The sequence below is a fragment of the Aquarana catesbeiana genome, linkage group LG02, assembly GCF_042186555.1.
Source record: "Aquarana catesbeiana isolate 2022-GZ linkage group LG02, ASM4218655v1, whole genome shotgun sequence".
NCBI classification, from domain to species: domain Eukaryota; kingdom Metazoa; phylum Chordata; class Amphibia; order Anura; family Ranidae; genus Aquarana; species Aquarana catesbeiana.
In genome coordinates this window covers 178,926,813-178,946,927 of record NC_133325.1, presented here as the reverse complement: position 1 = coordinate 178,946,927, position 20,115 = coordinate 178,926,813, and the positions used below count along the sequence as shown (strand labels likewise).

The 20,115-nt window shown below is 44.0% G+C and overlaps 1 protein-coding gene across 6 annotated transcripts in view; it reads right to left on the bottom strand.

The window, feature by feature from the left end:
- Positions 1–20,115, bottom strand: part of STAT2 (signal transducer and activator of transcription 2) — a 174,062-nt gene that overhangs the window by 111,822 nt on the left and 42,125 nt on the right. For all 6 annotated transcript variants that reach the window (XM_073613933.1, XM_073613937.1, XM_073613936.1 and 3 more), the window contains 2 exons: positions 10,090–10,185; positions 3,235–3,327 (listed from right to left, as the gene is read on the bottom strand). In XM_073613933.1, the coding sequence (XP_073470034.1) occupies positions 3,235–3,327; positions 10,090–10,185 (189 nt within the window). The remainder of the gene's footprint in view (positions 1–3,234; positions 3,328–10,089; positions 10,186–20,115) is intronic.

Sequence of the window (20,115 nt, the reverse complement as noted above, 5' to 3'; positions counted from 1 at the left end):
ATCTTGGGAGACCCTGTGAAAGTGTGCCTAGTTTGTGCAATGCTGTACGCTACGCTAATAACTAGTGCATGGTAGCGTTCAAAACATTCACCAATGCAAAGACCAGGATTGTCAGGACAGGAGGGAAAATAATAGCGGGTGTCACGCCTATATCCGCGCTTGCTGCAGACACGACATCTTTTTTGGGGGGGTTCGTTGGGGAGGGGTACTCGGGAGGACATAAAAATGCCTCTCATGCAGCCGACTGCATTTGGTTGGGGATGTGAATGGGGGAAGTACGGGTACTGCAGAAGTGGTGGGTTCCCAATTAGGATTGGCGAAAGCAGCAGGAAGGGCACTATGGGCACGACGGGCCTGTGTTTGTCTTCTTCTTGGTGGCAGCGGGACACTACTTGTGCTTGCCACCTCACCAGCTGGAACTGCACTTATGGGACTTGCCACGTCACCAAGTGTTACTGCAGTGCTGGTTTGACTACGACCGGGGTGTACTAAGCCGCTGGCGCTTGCCAGTTCACCAAAACGCTACCAAAAAAACTGTTAGCGATCGCAGGGATCAGGCCTGACTCTGCGAACGCTGCAGTTATGCGTTTAGTGTTTTGTAAGTGTCAGTGATCGATCGATACTGCACTTGGGTGGGCTGGGCCAGGCAGAGGGGCAAAACGCAGGTGCTAGCAGGTATCTGGGCTGATCCCGCTAACACTGCGTTTTTGGGAACCCTAAACTGCTGGGGACGCTAGTATAGATCTGATCGGATCAGATATTGATCCGTTCAGATACTATACCACTAAGGGAGGTGTACGGTGCGTGCGTGGGTGTTAGCGGTACTGGCGCTAACCTGACGCTGCCTGGGGCTGGTGCTTGCCACTTCATCAAAATGCTACCAAAAAAACTGTTAGCAATCGCAGGGATCAGGCCTGACTCTGCGAACGCTGTAGTTATGCCTTTAGTGTTTTGTAAGTGACAGTGATCGATCGATACTGCACTTGGGTGGGCTGGGCCGGGCGGAGGGGCAAAAAGCAGGTGCTAGCAGGTATCTGGGCTGATCCCGCTAACACTGCGTTTTTGGGAACCCTAAACTGCTGGGGACACTAGTATACATCTGATCGGATCAGATATTGATCCGTATAGATACTATACCACTATGGGAGGCATATACTGCGTGCGTGGGTGTTAGCGGTATTGGCGCTAATCTGACGCTGCCTGGGGCGACGCATATCACCGCCAGGCGATCAGAGGGCTAAACCTTTATTCGGTAATAAACGGTGGGTGCCCTGACACTATAAAAAATAAACTAGCTAATCAGCGTCACCCGTAACAGTTATACGGTGATCAGTGGTGAAAGGGTTAACTAGGGGGCAATCAAGGGGTTAAAACATTTATTAGATAGTATATGGGGGTCCCTGATGCTATAAAACGCTGACGGCGAACCTAAATATTTACCTCCCTAACTAGCGTCACCAGTGACACTAATACAGCAATCAGAAAAACGATCGCTTAGCGACACTGGCGACGGGGGGTGATCAAGGGGTTAAAACTTTATTAGGGGGGGTTAGGGGGTACCCTAGACCTAAAGGGGGCTAACACTAACTGCCCTACCACACTAACTGTCACAAACTGACACCAATGCAGTAATCAGAAAAAAAAAAAAAAAAAACTGCTTGGTGTCAGTGTGACGGGGGGGGGGGGAATCGGGGGGTGTAAAGTATGCCTGGCATGTTCTACTGTGTGTGTGTGTTGGTGAAACTCACTCGGATGTCTTCTCTCCTCGGCGCCAGAACGGAAAATACTGAGCCGAGGAGAGATGACATCACTTCCTCTGCCTCTGTGTACTATACAGAGGCAGGGGAAGATTCTCACTGGCTGGGAGCGATCGCGAGGGGGGGGCCACGAATGGATGGCCTCCCCCTCATCTCTGAACGCTCCCAGTCAGAAGCCAACCGCCTCGGGCTCCATTTCCAAAACAGAACTTATTTTAGACTCAGCGACATCCTCACTGGTTCTCTCTGCAATGCAGGCAATTAATAGAGGGGCTTCCTGAGAACATCCCAGCACCCTGCCTTAATACTCCCCTTAAGGACGCTCAGCAAAGATGCAAGCAGTTGGCTAGCCTTTTGGAGGTGTTATGCAAACATTAAAATGCCAATTTTGAGGAGGAGGAGTTCCTAGGCAAGCTGCATTTGCATGCAGACTGCCCTATGTAATGCCTACATTTGATCGTGAGCCTCTAGGATTGAAAGAACTGAAATCCAGTTAATGAAAGTGATGCTAGATGGCCTTCATTCAAAAAATGAGGCAGGCGCTATCTAACTTGCTGCACACTGTGACAAGGTAAAGAGAGGGCCCTGTACAACTGGGCAAGACTGAAGGTAAGGCTGGTTCAGCTTTAAGTATACATATTTAGCTCTAGCAGCATTTGGGCACTTTCCTGATCACAGTGCCATGCACCATGGTGAGGTTCAACTTTAAATTTCCTCTTTCTTTAGAATCCAGTAAATGCCAGAGGACAACATGGTGTAAATGCCAGTTTAAATTGGTTATTAAACCCTGTTACACCACTTGTACCCACAGGTAATATAATAAGGCTTACCTGTAGGTACTGTCCACAGGTAATATAATAAGGCTTACCTGTAGGTACTGTAAATATCTCCTAAACCTGCGCGGTTTAGGAGATATTTACCATATATGCATGCGCACTGAAGAAACGGCTCGATCGTGTAAATTCTAAAGGGCATGTGCTGTGACGTTATCGAGGCTCCGGCCAATCACAGCGCTGGAGCCCACTAACCCAGAAATAACTCCGGGAGACATGTCGCAGGTCACATCGGTGTACGGAGATCGCTGCAACAGCTTCAATCTAAGGTAAGTATTTCATAATGAGCTAGTGTGCGATGTATACTAGCTCATTATGCCTTTGTCCTGCAGGTTTTTTTGTTTTTTTTCATATGTGTTTACAACCACTTTAACAATAAAATGGTTTAGTGTTCAAAAGGAGAAGTGAACAAAATGGTGATCAGTAGAATGCAAGTGGGAAACAAGCAAAGGCTAAATATGACCAAATTGCAGCAATCTCATTTGTCAAAACCTATGACCTTGATAGTGCAGCCCATTGTGCAAAACTCAAACTGCAAAGATATTTCCAGGAATGACTGGCTATACATGAAGCTACAGTATATGCTTATAATTTGTGAGCCATACATGTTAACAATTGCACTCAAAAGAATTAAGGTTACTCACCTGGATTTGTTGTTTTACTTTACTAACTCGTTGCTCAATTTCATATTGCTGTTCTGTCTCCATTGGTACTTGCACCTGTTGCCCATTTTGAGTCTGTAATGAGGACCACAAAGACCATCAGTTTCAACGTGTTTCTCTAAGATCTTTTTAACCTACAGGCTCTACTAATATTTTTATTTTTTTTGTAATAAGGCTTATGTAAATTCAGAAACAGATGGTCACACACTGTAAATAACACATTCACCATTTGGTACACTGTAAAGAAATTCTCCCATGAAAACTTGCCATTATTTATTTAAAAACTGAGTCAGTCTGAGGTTTTCAAGACTGAAAACACAACAGTGCTATGAATGTGAGTGCGAATGTCAAAGCAGGCTGAATCCAGGTGAGCCTGCTCTTAGTTTATCCAATAGTTGGGAACTCCGAATTGAGCTAGGGGCCATAAATTGCAGAGGTGCCTTGACACGGCAATGTGACTTTACATGTATTGACAAATGTATGCAACAAAAACCAGGATTTTTTTTACTTACCTTTAAAATTGTTCCTTGGAATTTATTACAGGACACAGGCATAGTCTTAGATGAATGGGTTATATGCATCTATCTTCAGATGATTGGGCACTGGCAAACAAAGCTGTAAGAACCCCCATATAACCCCTCCCGATGCCATCAATTCTAAGTTTTAGCAAGTAATGAGAGGATATACAGACAGAGGGAAGGGTCCTGTGTCCTGCACTGTACTCTAAGAAACAGATTCTAAAGGTAAGTAAAAACCCAGTTTTCTTTCTCATATAATACAGGCTGAGAACCCTAACCTCAAAGAGCGGCTTGAATCATGAACAGCCATGCTTGCCAAGCAGGACTGAGCATTCACCAGGTAAACTTAACAAACGCGGAAAAAGAAGATCATGTGCGAAACATTGCAATCTGAGATACTGATGCCCATGAAGTACCTGCAGACCTAGAAGAGTGCGTCTTAACAGGAAAAAAGGGACTCCATCTTACAGACCACAGGTTTGAAGCGTGACCAGCCTAATCCACTTAGCAAAGGTAGAGCAAGAGGCAGGGATTCTCTTGCAGGATCCCTGGGAAAGGCTGGAAAGAAATCGGGTCACTTAAAGTAAAACTGTAGTTAAGAGGAGACCCTCATGGAACATACTATGTCCAAATAATGAACAGGAACCATCTTGGGATGTTTCAGAGCAGGACATAAGGTAGAAAGAACAATGTCCTTGCAAAGGTGGAGAGTGGAAAGCACCTTGGGTAGAAAACAGAAAAACCTTATTCTTAAGCAACACTCAGAAAGGCTCCTAGCTGGACAAGGCCAGTAGCTCAGATACTTGCCGCATAGGGGTGAAAACACAGAAAAAGAGACTTTGTGAGTAAAGACAGGCAAAGAAGTATCTTTAATAGGCTCAAAAGGGCAGAGAGCTCTAGGTTAAGGTCCCACAAAAATACCAGATAATACACAGAGGGAGCAATGGGGGCAACACCTGCAAAAAAAGCTTTAACCAAGGCCAAGGCTGAAACTTGTCCCTTGATGGTAATCAAAGCCAGATACTGGACCAGACTGTAAGAAAGACAGAGTGCGTCTCAAGGGGTAATCTGAAAGGCCTCAAGTGTCGGGCTGATAAAGCAAGCGATTGTAAAGTGGGATTGTTGACCAGCCTCTGAGTCAGGAGGTTTGGGTGATCTGGAAGGGCTCAAGCACAGTCCACCAGGAGCTTGAGTATATCCGAATGTTGCAAGGTCCTGGGACAGTATTTTGCAATGAAGATCACTGAAACTCTCTCCGACATGATGCTGTAGAGCAGACCATGGAGGAGCTGTAGAAGAGGAAAACGTAGAGCAAAGGGAACCAACCACACCCACAAAGTCACTAGAGCATTCACTGCATAGGCCTCAGGGTCCCCTAGACCTGGCAACATACTGTACATGTGCATCTCAAAAAGCCTGAATATCATCAAAAAGTTAATTTATTTCAGTAATTAAATTTAAAAAGTGAAACTCATATTTTATATAGATGTTACACACCGAGTGATATAGTTCAAGCATTTCTTTTTTTAATTTTGATGAATATGGCTTACAGCTAGTGAAAACCTAAAATTCAGTATCTCAGAAAATTAGAATATTACATAAGACCTATAAAAAAAGGATTTTTAATAAAGAAATGTTGGCTTACTGAAAATGTCCATGTACAGTATAGTACACACTATACCAATACTTGGTCGGGCTCCTATCGGCCTTCAGCTCGTCTGCATTGTTGGGTCTGGTGTCTCTTCTATCTTCCTCTTGACAATACCCCACAGATTGGTAGAGGGCTGCGCTGACTTTGGACTTGATAAAATGCAGTGGACCAACACCAGTAGATGACAGATGACATGGCTCCCCAAATCATCACTGACTGTGGAAACTTCACACTGGACCTCATGCAAGTTGGATTCTGTGTATCTCCACTCTTCCTCTGACTCTGGGACCTTGATTCCCAAATCAAGTGCAACATTTTCCACAGTCCGTGATGATTTAGGGAGCCATGTTATCTGCTGGTGTTTTATCAAGTCCAAAGTCAGCGCAGCCCTCTACCAAGAAATTCTAGAGCACTTCAAGCATCCCTCTGCTGACCAGTTTTATGGGGATGCTAATTTAATTTTCCAGCAGGACTAGGCAACTGCCCACACTGCCAAAAGTACCAATACCTGGTTGAATGATCAAGGTATCACTGTGCTTGATTGGCCAGCAAACTCTCCTGACCTAAACCCCTGTGGCGTATTGTCAAGAGGAAGAAGAGAGACACCAGACCTAACAATGCATACAAACTTTTGGCTGCTATCAAAGCAACCTGGGCTTCCATAACACCTCAGCAATACCACAGGCTGATTGCCTCAATGCCACGCCGCACTGACGCAGTAATTCATGCATAAGAAGCCCCAACCAAGTATTGGCATAGTATTTATACCATACATAGACATACTTTTCAGTAAGCCAACACTTCTGTATTAAAAATCCTTTTTTTTTTTTTTTTGGCCTTATGTAATATTCTAGTTTTCTGAAATACTGAATTATGGGTTTTCACTAGCCGTAAGCCATAATCAACAAGATAAAAAAAGAAATGCTTGAAATATATCATTCTGTGTGTAACGCATCTATATACAATATATGAGTTTCACTTTTTAATTTAATTACTGAAACAAATGATATTTTGATGATATTTGAAGCTGAACCTGGACTCCATGTCTGGTGTCCCGCACTACAGGCAGGGCACTTGGGACACTTTGTGGTGCAAAGTCCATTGCCCTGGGTCCAGTCACTGATGACTTAGGAAGCCCATCTAGCAATTCTTCACGCCTAGGATGAGGCGACGGATAGGCCTGGAACATGTAGTACTCACACACACATGCGCGGGAGCCCTTCATTCTGGCATGTTCTGGCAGGATACGCCGGATCTGCAGAGCGCATGCCATCTGTCATGAGAACTGTCCACAGGCAAGGCCTTATCCAACATCCAACAGGGATGGGTACTTCAAGCTAGGAGTCAGGTCCTGCAAAGTTTTTGGAAAAGTGAGGATCTATCCGAAGCACAAGTCAACACAATCCATTGGACATTGGTCAGGTTGGGGTACTGAACCGAAATTTCGTCCGCTGAAACATATTGGCTAAAAACTGTGTTTTCGGCATTAGGCCAAAAGAAGAAAAGGTGCAGATAATTGCACTGAAAAGGGGGTGGGATCTGCCCCAGTGCAGCACATTGCGGGGGCGTCATCATGGCAGCTCAGTCCTCCCCTCCCTCCTCCCTATGCAGAGCCGCGATCTCCCTGTGTCACGGAGCTGTACGGGGCAGCCGCAGTAACAATGTCCGGCCTCCTGTGATAGACAGCACACTGATCCAATGCCGGGACATTGAATCAGTGTGAGGTTTCATAGGAGACTGCATCTAACATGCACTGGCAAGGTTGCATATAACCGGCACCAGTAGGCTGCATCTAACATGCACTGGCAAGGCTGTATATAACAATCACTGGCAAGGCTGCATATAACTGGCACCGGCGGGCTGCATATAACCGGCACCGGTGGGCTGCATCTAACAGGCACCGGTGGGCTGCATCTAACAGGCACCGGTGGGCTGCATTTAACAGGCATTAGTGAGGCTACATCTAACAGGCACTGGTAGGTTGCAGTTAACAGTCACTGGCAAGGCTGCATCTAACAGGCACTGGTAGGCTGCATCTAACAAGCACTGGTTGGCTGCATCTAACAGGCACTGGTGAGGCTGCATCTGACAGGCACTGGTGAGGCTGCATCTGACAGGCACTGGTGTGGCTGCATCTGACAGGCACTGGTGAGGCTACATCTGACAGGCACCGGTGAGGCTGCATCTGACAGGCACCGGTGAGGCTGCATCTGACAGGCACCGGTGAGGCTGCATCTGACAGGCACCGGTGAGGCTGCATCTGACAGGCACCGGTGAGGCTGCATCTGACAGGCACCGGTGAGGCTGCATCTGACAGGCACCGGTGAGGCTGCATCTGACAGGCACCGGTGAGGCTGCATCTGACAGGCACCGGTGAGGCTGCATCTGACAGGCACCGGTGAGGCTGCATCTGACAGGCACCGGTGAGGCTGCATCTGACAGGCACCGGTGAGGCTGCATCTGACAGGCACCGGTGAGGCTGCATCTGACAAGCACCGGTGAGGCTGCATCTGACAAGCACCGGTGAGGCTGCATCTGACAGGCACCGATGAGGCTGCATCTGACAGGCACCGATGAGGCTGCTTCTGACAGGCACCGATGAGGCTGCATTGATCTCTTGTATCATGTCTGCAGTCTCTGACAATCTCCTGTATCATGTCTGCTAGAGGTGCACCGAATGGAAATTTCGCTAATACTATTAGTAGTGTGTTTAAGTAAGTAATGATACAAGAGATGGTTAGAGACTGAGGACATGATACAAGAGATGACTGAGGACATGATACAAGAGATGGTTAGAGACTGAGGACATGATACAACAGATGGTTAGACACTGAGGACATGATACAAGAGATGGTTAGAGACTGAGGACATGATACAAGAGATGGTTAGAGACTGAGGACATGATACAAGAGATGACTGAGGACATGATACAAGAGATGGTTAGAGACTGAGGACATGATACAAGAGATGGTTAGAGACTGAGGACATGATACAAGAGATGGTTAGAGACTGAGGACATGATACAAGAGATGGTTAGAGACTGAGGACGTGATACAAGAGATGGTTAGATACTGCAGACTGCATTTTACTTGAGCTTTTCTTGCACTAAAGGTGCCAATAATGGCCAAAATAAACTCATATTAATTTAAATTGATGATATTAATTAAAAAAGTCGAATATAATACAATTATATATATAAAAATATAATATTTTTTAAAAACTGTCATTTTCGGCTAACTGAATCCTGCATTTTCCGTACCAAAATTTCCATTCGGTGCATCCCTACCAACAATAGATATCGGTTCTGTGTGGCGTTTACCTTTAGAAAATAGTAATTTAATGGCTATCTGTATATAATCAGATTATCAAAACAATATAAATATATACATAAACACAGCAGTACAATTTCTATTTGGAATCAGCACAATTTTATCTCTACTTTTAGTGGTTTCTCTTTGTATGCCACAGTCTTCTGCTAAAAAACAGCAAATGTTGGGTCTGAAAAAAATGTAAAACTTGGGGGAAAAAACTGCACTGTTGCCTACAGAAATTATCATCCCATTTTAACCTCCCTGGCGGTATGATTATTTCAGATTTTAGGTGCTGAAAGCGGTACAATTATTTTGCACAGAAATATGGCGTTTCATATTGTAGGCCTGTAATTCTTAGGAATAGTTCACTTAAATCTGTCCAAACAAGAGTCTAGTAGACATCCCGGGTATGATAAAGTTTGAAAAACGAAATAAAAAATTATAATATAATAAATAACTATAAATAATTATAACAAATAATAATATAATAATAATAAAAATTATATAATAATGTAATCAAATCAAAAACACTGAAATTTGCACAGTTGCAGAATTTTAGCTTTTATTACTTTTAGTGTTTGATGACGGATCTCCCCACAAATCACTATCGCTCAATTCTGCAAGTGATTATAATTTATTATCGCTTTTTTCTAGCTGGTCTAAAACCACTTTTGATGTAAAGAGACAGTTTTGGTTGCTATGGACAATCTCCAGTTTCCTGGCAGAAAGAACAGTTTTATATATATAAAACTGCATGCAGGACACTGGGCAGACCACTAGGGACAAAGGGGATGTGTCATTATTTGATACAGTACTGTAATCTGTAAGATTACAGTATGCTGTATCTATACTATGTGTTTCACTTTTGAATTTACCGCCGAACTCCGTCCCCGTGCGTCGCAACGCTCGCAGGGAACGGAGCTCGGCACTGTGAATCGAGCGAGACACAGCGGCTCGCCGATCACAGCGGGGAGACATCGCAGGAACCAGGGGACAAGGTAAGTAATCTCTTCCTGGATCCTGCGATGCAAGCCCGAGTCTGGCTCGGGGATACCGCTTTTGGTATGTAAAATCCACCCCGAGCCAGACTCGGGAATACCGCCAGGGGGGTTAAAGAAAAACAGGTTGAAACGGGATTAACTGGTTGTGGTGGACATTAAAGATGTACAATAACAATTCTCCACAAAATAAGCTTAGTTTTGTAGAGTTGAAAAGATGGGTCATATATCATGACAGCACTACAGATCATATCTTTAAAAAGAACTATTCCACTTTTCTGGCTACCAAGATAAAATAAATAAAACACGCACATGATTAGCAGTGATCCTGAGTTTTTCTACAATATTAAACAACAAACCTCCATTTCTTGGGCTTCTAAGAGAATATTTTTCTCCAGCTGCAGAATATTACGGATCTGTTCTGCAAGTTGATGTGGGTTTTCTTGGTACCGTTGCTGCAATTAAATGGGAAAAAAAGAGTTGATCATTTAAACACATTGATTTAAGGTGTATCCAAAGCCATTTTTTCATGATAGGTAGATTTACTCTCTTTATTTGTACTCAGAGTCTACTTGTGGATTGTTTTAGGAAAGGAAGAAGAAACTGAGAATTGACCTGGGGTGTGCCATGGTCATGTGGTCAGTATGCCTAAAAGGGGGCATACCCAAGTATAAAATTGAAATGGAAAGTAAAAGAAAGAAAGGGAAAGGGTGAGTGGGATATGTGAGCCACCGTTGACAGGGAAGGAGAGACGAAGGGCAGGCTTTATGCAGCCCGACTCCTCCTACAAACACAGGCTGACCTGCGGTCAGCCTTACACTTGTACTCAGAGTCTCCTTGTGGATTGTTTTAGGAAAGGAAGAAGAAACTGAGAATTGACCTGGGGTATGCCATGGTCACATGGTCAGTATGCCTAAAAGGGGGCAAAAATAAAGACAGTAGGATGAAGCTATCAAAGATTTATTGCAAAACTAAAATGTAACAATCAGTCAAAACAACAAAAGCCTGTGACATCTTGACTAGAGCATCCGGGATATATATAGAGAAGCATGATGACTTCCATCTGCCTAATTTTTTGATCACATGAACAGGGACCCCTTGGCGAGAAGCCGTGGAAGCTGCCCCAATTCTGAAAGAATGGCCACAATAAGCCTTGGGGTCCAAACCCAAATTGGACAGTAGGGTGCGGCAATGATGCATGAACTGAGCTGTAAAGAGGGAAGCACTAGGGAAAGGCAATATGGACTATTCCTAGGCCTGTCTGCTGTAGCCCTCACGAGCTGGCCTAAGACCAAAACCAGGCACCATGCATTGTTGGTCTTGAAAAATCTAATATCAGTGCCGACTCCCGTCTGCTGCTTCTTGCAAATATGCAGACGCAACTGAAAGTAGTCAGGGGTACCTGACCAGCTGATTGGCCAAAAGTATACTGGATCCTGGCCCAGAACATGTAAACTCCCCATGCCTCAAGAAACCATAAAAGGCCAGACAGATTGCTGCCTTGAGCATTAAGCTAGGTAGCAACCCAAAGGGAGACCTGGCAAATAAATCGGACATTTTCCGAAATATGTCACCTGTGATGGGAAGCCTGCTAGCTACAGCAGGAGGGCTACTCTTCTTAATCCCTTTCAGGATAGCCTTGGTGGGGTGTGCCGAAAAAATGGACGGCCTGTTGGGGTCCCGTAAAGACAAAAAGTGCTGCCTGCTAGATATGTCCTAATGGTACCATGGGTCAGTTTAAGCTGAGAGTGGCAAAAGGCAGTGAAAGCTAGTAAATACTGAATGCTGTAGCCATCAAACCTAGGATACCGTGACTGACAGGCCTGGAAAACATTCCAGGCTGTGACGTAGGCCCTTCCTGGTGTTCACCGACAACGATTTGTCAATCAAGGCTGCTGTGACGGCCCAGTGGGTATCTAGTCCATCATTAGTTGAAGAAAATGTGGGAATGGAGACCTGACGGAAAAACAATGGGTAATTAAACTGGGACAGAGCATCTGCCGCTACATTCTCTACACCACTGATGAACCTGCAGTGTATGCGGAGGTTAAATTGGAGGGACAGCCAAATGAGCCTATGCACAAATGATAAGTAAAGACCTGGATCTGCCCTTGTTGACAATTTCTGATGTGGCTTGATTATCTGTGGAAAACAACGCAGTCTGACCTGCCCACAAATGACCCCACACCTGTGTGGCCACAACTATGAGGTAGATTTCAGACAAAGCTGATGTCTCTGTGAACCCCGAAATAGACATAACCTCATCCGGCCAAGGCCCCACCAACCAGTGTGAGGCAAAAATGGCCGCACAGCCCTTTGTGGCTGCTGCATCTGTAGAAACCTGAGGGGAAAATCCTGACTCTGCAGGCATAAACATAGTAACACGATTCCAATGTTGAAGGAACTTCTTCCACATGTGTAAATCCGACAAAGCGGAAGGATCTAGCTTGACACAAGAATCAGAGTCAGGGACTGAAGGTAACAAAGCCAATAACCTAGAAATGAAAGACCTCCCCTGGGGAATAATCCTCATCGCAAAATTCAGCATACCCGGCAGAGACTGTAATTCAACCCTGGTACAGGCTAGGGAGATTGTGAACGCATGTATGCGTTCTCTGATCCTTACCAGTTTGTCTGTAGGAAGACTGGCCTGCATGGACTATGTGGCAAGCATGACCCCAGGAAAGTAAGTTTAGTAACTGGGTCTTCCATTTCCTAACTGCCAGTCGGATGTCCAATGCCGCAAAAACTGATGTCAGTTTGTGAAGGTTGGCAGGGGCCTGTTCACCACTCTCAATGAGGAGAAAATCATCCAAATAGCGGATAACAATTCTCTGTGTGTGTGAGGATCCAGCTGAGTGCTTGTGAGAAACAAACAGCCAGGGGCTACTCTAATGTCGCGTACAGACAATTGGAATTTCCAACAACAAATGTTCGATGTGAGCTTGTAGGAAATTCCTACCATGTGTAGGCTCCATCGGACATTTTTTGTCGGAATTTCCGACCAACAAAATTTGAAAGCTGGTTCTCAAATTTTCCGACAACAAAATCTGTTGTCCTAAATTCTGATCGTATGTACACAATTACGACATACAAAATTCCATGCATGCTCAGAATCAAGCAGAAGAGCAGCACTGGCTATTGAACTTAATTTTTCTCGGCTCCTCGTACGTGTTGTAACGTCACCGCGTTCTCGGTGTTCGGCATTTCTGACAACATTTGTGCGACTGTGTATATGCAAGACAAGTTTCAGCCAACATCTGTCGGAAAAAATCCACGGTTTGGTTGTCGGAAATTCTGATCGTCTGTATGCAGCATTATCGCCAAAGGTAAGTTTGGTGACAAGATAATAAAATCCCCTCCACTTAATGCCATGCCACTGCCAGAGTGATGGCAGAATTGGAAGAAGTTTAAAGGCGTCCGCGATGTCAGCTTTGGACAGCCAAGTGCCCCTCACCTACCCCAATGATACGTTGTATTGCTTGATCCACTGATGCATACTTGAGTAAAAACACCTCTGATGGAATCACAGAGTTAAATTGCGAACTGACAAGTCATAATTTAACCTTAATTTATTGGAAAAAGCCCAAGGGGTTGACCCTCCAAACCCAGGAAGGTGATGTTGGAAAAGGACCAATGATGAAACCCTTCTTGATTTCAAACTGAAGTAACAAATTCACTGTCTCTACGTCTGTGGCAGATGACCTCAGATTCCGACACTCAAAAGTGCCTAGTGGCAAGGAAACAAACCCAGTTTGGAACCCCTCAGTGAACCCTTCCACCAAAAATTTGCTCAACCATGGTGACTAAAAAAATGCACTTTAATGCGACTTAGTCACATGGACTTGTTCTATCTCAGTGTACAGGCCAACTTGGGATGAGCCCTGAAACAACTGGTACAGATATGTAAAAGACAGAACTGGCTATAATTACATGAACCAAGGTTGAAATTGTTGCAGATCTGTTATTTGCCTAGAAAATGAATGGGCCAGCCTAAGTTGTCACAAGGTGCAGGATGGACTGCGGTAGGGAGTGCATTGACTGAAGCCCTGGATATCCCTGGTAGCGCAGGGAGTTCCAAATTGGGGCACCAATAAGCAGTATGAGTGGATGATTGGCAAGTAGCACAAACTGGTGATCTAAGCCCAGAGAAATGCCGGCAAAACAATTCCATGTCTATGTTACTCCAAACCGTCACCACTTGGTATTGAGCAAAACAGGCTGCGGCCTTGGCAGAAAATGAAGGATAACAGTCGTAAAAATGTGACCCCCATACTTCTGACCTAATTCTACCACTGTATAAAAGGTAAAGGTCCAGCTCTTCCCTCCTGAGTGGACTCATAGAGCAAATGACGTCTCTGAACAAGCTAAAAGCCAGGACAATCTCTGGGATGGAGAGCTTGCGGCTGAGCCTATGATCCCTGGTCTTAACTACCACTGCAAGCGGATGATCTATTATCGGCAACATCATGGGCAGCTAGTGACAGGAATGCTAAATTAACATCTTTGCCCTCCAGAATGTCCTTCCTGATGTTCACGGGAATAAAATGTGCCGGGGTAATGGGAGGAACACCCATGCTATTACCTGGGCCTATGGGTACAGGGCTTGGTACCAACGGGGTCCCGGGACCTGCTGATGTCCCTGGAGTGGTAGACGATCTTGACACTGGGTTCGGCTAATTCTCCAAAACCTCAACCCAAGCATGTAATTCTTGGCAGGAAGTTGCCAGGGAACTCAGGGTAGCGTGAATTTGAGAGAGAGATGAGGCGACAGTCTGAAGGGTAACTTGCTCCGCGCTAGAGCCTGAAGCACAGGGGAACAGTAACCTGAACAGCTCAGCCTTGCTCGCTTAAGCCGGGTATGAAATACCCCTGTGCTGCAGTTCAGCCATGAGTCTTGGGATGGTCCAGGTTCTTAAGGAGGGTGTGCTACCATGTTCCGAACCCCCAGCCGGAGAAAGAGGGATGGATGCAAAGTCCTTAATGTCCGCTGCCTGTGACATGACCTGCATAAAACCAAGAACAACATTGTCGTAAGCCAAGAAAAATAAATCAACCGTACCCATCACCTACCTTTGACCAACCGGCTGCCCCCGCCCCCCCCCCTCTTTTTTTTTTTCTATGTGAAATGACAAAGGAACATTTGAGCAGGACTGAAAACGTGTCAGCTTCGTGAAATTACCAGGCTGAGTAACCTGAGGGGTATCAGGCAAATTAACAACGAGAACTCAGGCCTTTGAAACCTGAAAACGTGTCAGGCTACAAATGTGAGTAATGAAATGATCGTAGCGTGAGTCGTGTGAGAATAGATGAGGAGACTTGCCCCCGTCCAAGCCAATTAGAAACGACCATCTCAATCTGTATGTACCTATAAACGTGATAGATAGTGCTGCAGTGGTAACGTCATGACCTAATCGTGAAGATGTGATGCTAACATGAATGTGATAACTTAAATTAACATGAGAACCAAATGCCGGGAAGTATATGTAGAAAAGACTAACGTGTCTGCTTCGTGACACCCCTGAGGCCTAGTAGGTCACCCAAACGTGAACTCAAGCCCGAGGAGCATGAAACGTGCCCAGCCAAATTACATGAGTAGTGAAATGTGTCTGCGTGAGAAAATCTAAACGTAAGCAGCGTAGAACGGATGAGGAGACTTACCACTGTACAAGCCAATTAAAAACGATCACCTCAATCTGTTAGGCACCCATAGACGTGATGGGTGAATTCTACAGTGGTGTATGATACATGAGCCACCGTCGACAAGGAGGGAGGGACAGAGGGCAGGCTTTATGCAGCCCGACTCCTCCTACAAACACAGGCTGACCTGCGGTCAGCCTTACACTTGTCCTGGTGACCATTATCAAATCAGGCATTAAATTCAAAATTCTGAGCATTTTTTTAACAGAACAAGAAAAGAGGAGCAATATTCCGATGTTAGAGGGATGTGCCTAACTCCCGTGTCTGGGGGAGTTTTTACTATTTCCATTTTTGACCGCAATCCAATAATGGGGTTAATTTACTAAAACTGAAGCGTGCAAAATCTGGTGCAGCTATGCATAGAAACTAGGGCTGAAACAACGAATCGATTAATCGACAACTAATCGATTATGAAAATAATCGATGACTATTTTCATAATCGATTAATCGGCCAGTAACATAATGGGGTTAAAAAAATTTAAATTGAGCCTTTTATAGTACAAAAAGAGCAAATAATCGCTACTGTAAATGTTACTTTCACAGTTCTACAGTAAAAAAATGAACCCCTTACAATAGAGATTATCTGCTTTTTTTTTTTTTTGTACTATAAAGGGCTAATTTTAGTGGTTTTTTTTTTTGTTTTGTTTTGTTTTTTTTAACTCCATTATGTTACTAAACGTCTTAGACCTGGTTCACATCTATTTGTTTTTTGGTGCTTTTTGCAGAAAGGCACCACAGTTAATTTACATGGTTTCCTATGGGACACATTCACATCTATGCTTTTTTTCAGCTGCTGCATATTTGGAAAGGGTCAGGGACTTTTAACGCAAAACTGTGCTTTTTTGGTTCAATATACTTCAATGGAAAAGCTGCAGAAAAGCATGTAATGCGTTTTTGCAGCAATTTGTGTTTTTTAATCTGCCTAACCACAAATTGGCCAAAAAAATGCAAATTGCAGCCAGAACGCACAGCAAAAAGCACTGCAGAAACATATCAAAAGCAAACTGCATAGATGTGTACCGAGCCTTATGCTGGCCACACCGATCAATTTTCAGAAGACAATATTCAGACGAAAAATCTTTGTACATTCAGTGAATGTTTGAAATTTTCACTTGTTTTTAACATTGTGTTTTTAAAATGAACGAAAAAAAAAAAAATGATCTGAGTCTGATGATATTTACCAGATTCACCCTTTTAATAGTATATATCCTCTAATACAATATACAGTATATCTCTCCTCTAATAGTATATACAGTATATCTCCGCTAATAGTATATACAGTATATCTCTTCTGTCTGTTATTCTCAGAGTGGATTAGATATTTTGCTCCCTAACCATATACTTATTTATATTTACCACTGCATAGAGATATTTAAGAATAATTTGCCTTTTTTTAAAACTTTACATATTAACTAAATTATACACCACACTTTTTTTTTTTTTTTTTTTTTTTTTAAGCTTATCAACCGATTAATCGAAACAATAATCGGCCAACTAATCGATTATGAAAATAATCGTTAGTTGCAGCCCTAATAGAAACCAATCAGTCCCCAGTTTTTTTTTTTTGTCACAGCTGCACCAGATTTTGCGCTCTCCAGTTTTAGCAAATCAAGCCTAATATGTTTTAGGGCACTTTCACACTGGCAGCGCCCGGGCGTCAGTGGTAAAGTGACGATTTACCGCCGTTTTTGCGGCGCTTTTCGGCCGCTAGCGGGGCACTTTTAACCCCCGCTAACGGCCGAAAAAGGGTTAAAAGCGCCGCCTAAGCAGCGCTGCCCATTGTTTTCAATAGGCAGGAGTGCTTTAGGAACGGTGTATACCACCGCTCCTACAGCGCCTCAAAGATGCTGCTTGCAGGACTTTTTTTAGCGTCTTGCCATAGCACCGCTCCAGTGTGAAAGCACTCAGGCTTTCACATTGGAGTGACAGGAGAGGCGCTTTACAGGCGCTATTTTTAGCTCTATAGCGCCTATAAAGCACCTCAGTGTGAAAGGGGTCTTACAGCTTTTAAAGTGTACCTGTACCAGGACTATGGTCATTAGGGCTGGGTTCACACTATTGTGAACTGGATGCGGATTTCCCTGAATCCAATTTGCATGTCAGGAGATTGTGACCGGCTCTTTATGGAGCCGGTTCACACATCTCCGGAGCGGCTCCGGTGCGTCTTCTGGTCCATTTCAAGTCCGAATTCAGCCAAAAATTCAGGCTGAAATTGGACCTGAAACGGTGAACAGGGACATAACGGACCCCTGTGGTGAGCCGCTCCATGCTGCCGTGTGAACACAGTCTAAAGTATTTACATAGAGAACAAGAGAGAAATTCAGTGGGGCTTTTTTGGTTTGGCATTACTATGAACATCTTTAAATAGCTTTGACCATAGATTCAAGTGGCATTTATGCAACCGCAGGGTAAGCTTGTGGGATCAACACTATTGAACATACATGTGTGTGTTTGTATCTTTGGAATTGTGTTTATGAAATCTTATACTGTGTTTTTACAGAATACAATATCTTGACCCTAAGCGGATAATTCAACACCTGAAGAAGCCCAACAAGCGAAACAGGTCAGGATTCACCAATACTATACCGTTATGAAAATAGGGACTATAAGAATAGGGTCCATAACTGTTTATGTTTTTTTATAGACACACTATGTTAGCATACTGTTTAATAAACATTGAATTTCTAAGAAAAAAATTCTGCTTAACTTGTATGTTGCATCTAAAAAGTCCCATTGAATTTCTCTCTTGTTCTCTATGCATTGAGGGATGTGGTGCTGTAGCTAAATGACAATCCGTCCACACCAATTCATATTAAAGTATTTAGATATTCCTAGCCAGCAGTAAACAAGCTTTAATTCCTTGCTGCCCTCTTCTGGTGGCCCACTGAATTGGTGTTAACACCAAAATGAGTAGGTGACTTCTCAATCACATGATCACTGTTAGGGATGCACCAATACCCATGTTTTAAGATGAGTACCGATACTTTTGCTTGAGTACTTGCTGATACTAATTACAGATACCGTGCGTTGCGATTTGAGCCCATACAAAATGAATGGGATCAAATCACACTGTAAAGAATCGCATGTAATTTGAACAGGAATATGGTGCAATTCCGGTCCGAATCAAATGCGGATTCCCACACTGCTCCTGTGTGAACCCAGGCAAGGCAGCGCTGATATGACAGTGAAAGCCTTTTCCCTTCTCTGTCTTTGGTTGCCTCTTTAATTTCATATTCCAGAGAAGCGGGAGGGTCGCAAAAAGAACAAAGAATATGCCAAGTGCCTTGAAAATCGAGTGGCCGAGCTTGAGAACCAAAACAAGACTCTGATTGAGGAGCTGAAGGACTGGGTTCATACAGGAGCTGTGCAAGAAACCACATATGATTTGGACAGGAATTGCATCACATTTCTGTTCAAATCACATGAGATTCTTTGCAGTGCAATTTGAGCCCATTCATTTTTGTATGGGCTCAAATCGCAGCGCAGGTATTGGTTTTGGTATCGAGGCATTTGCACGAGTTCAAGTACTTATGCAAATGCTTAGTATTGGTGCAACTCTAATCACTGTGATTGGCTATCACAGTGGTCACATGATCAAGAACTTTTCCTGTTGGCTCCCAATCACAGCAGAGAATAGGAACTGCTGGTGACAGCTTGATCAGTGTGCTGGGAGTGCACAGCGACCAAGCTCTTAACACAGACACTCAGAACCACATGGAATCCCCTTCCCTTCCGGTGCCGAATATTGACCAGCAGGAAGATGTTAAAACATGCTCTCAATGGCCTCTGTAGCTGCATGTACTTTGCAGTAATTTATTTTCATATATGAAAATGCTGCAGAAATCTCCCTCCACTGAGTCTGGCTGCATCCATTTTAGCTGTGGGCAGCTGAAACTGCTGCCTGTTAAACTTCCAGAATTTACACAAACACAGACACACAGAGGCACACACACACATATACAGTATCTCACAAAAGTGAGTATACCCCCTCACAATTTTGTAAATTTTTTTTATATCTTTTCATGTGACAACACTGAAGAAATTACACTTTGCTATAATGTAAAATTGTGAGTGTACAGCTTTACAGTTGTGAGGGTACAGCTAAATTTGCTGTCCCTTCAAAATAACTCAACACACAGCCATTAACGTCTAAACCGCTGGCAACAAAAGTGAGTACTGTACACCCCTGAGTAAAAATGTCCAAATTGGGCCCAATTAGCCATTTTCCCTTCCCCGGTGTCATGTGAATAGTTAGTGTTACAAGGTCTCAGGTGGGGAGCATGTGTGTTAAATGAATGGGCTTGAATGGGGAGCATGTGTGTTAAATTTGGTGTTATCGCTCTCACTCTCTCATACTGGTCACTAAGTTCAACATGGCATCTCATGGCAAAGAACTCTCTGAGGATCTGAGAAAACAAAATTTTGCTCTACATAAAGATGGCCTAGGCTACAAGAAGATTGCCAAGACCCTGAAACTGAGCTGCAGCACGGTGACCAAGACCATACAGCGGTTTAGCAGGACAGGTTCCACTTAGAACAGGCCTCGCCATGGTTGAATAAAGAAGTTGAGTGCACGTGCACAGAGTAATATCCAGAGGTTGTCTTTGGGAAATAGATGTTCGAGTGCTGTCAGCATTGCTGCAGAGTTTTAAGGGGTGGGGGTTAGCCTGTCATTGCTCAGACCA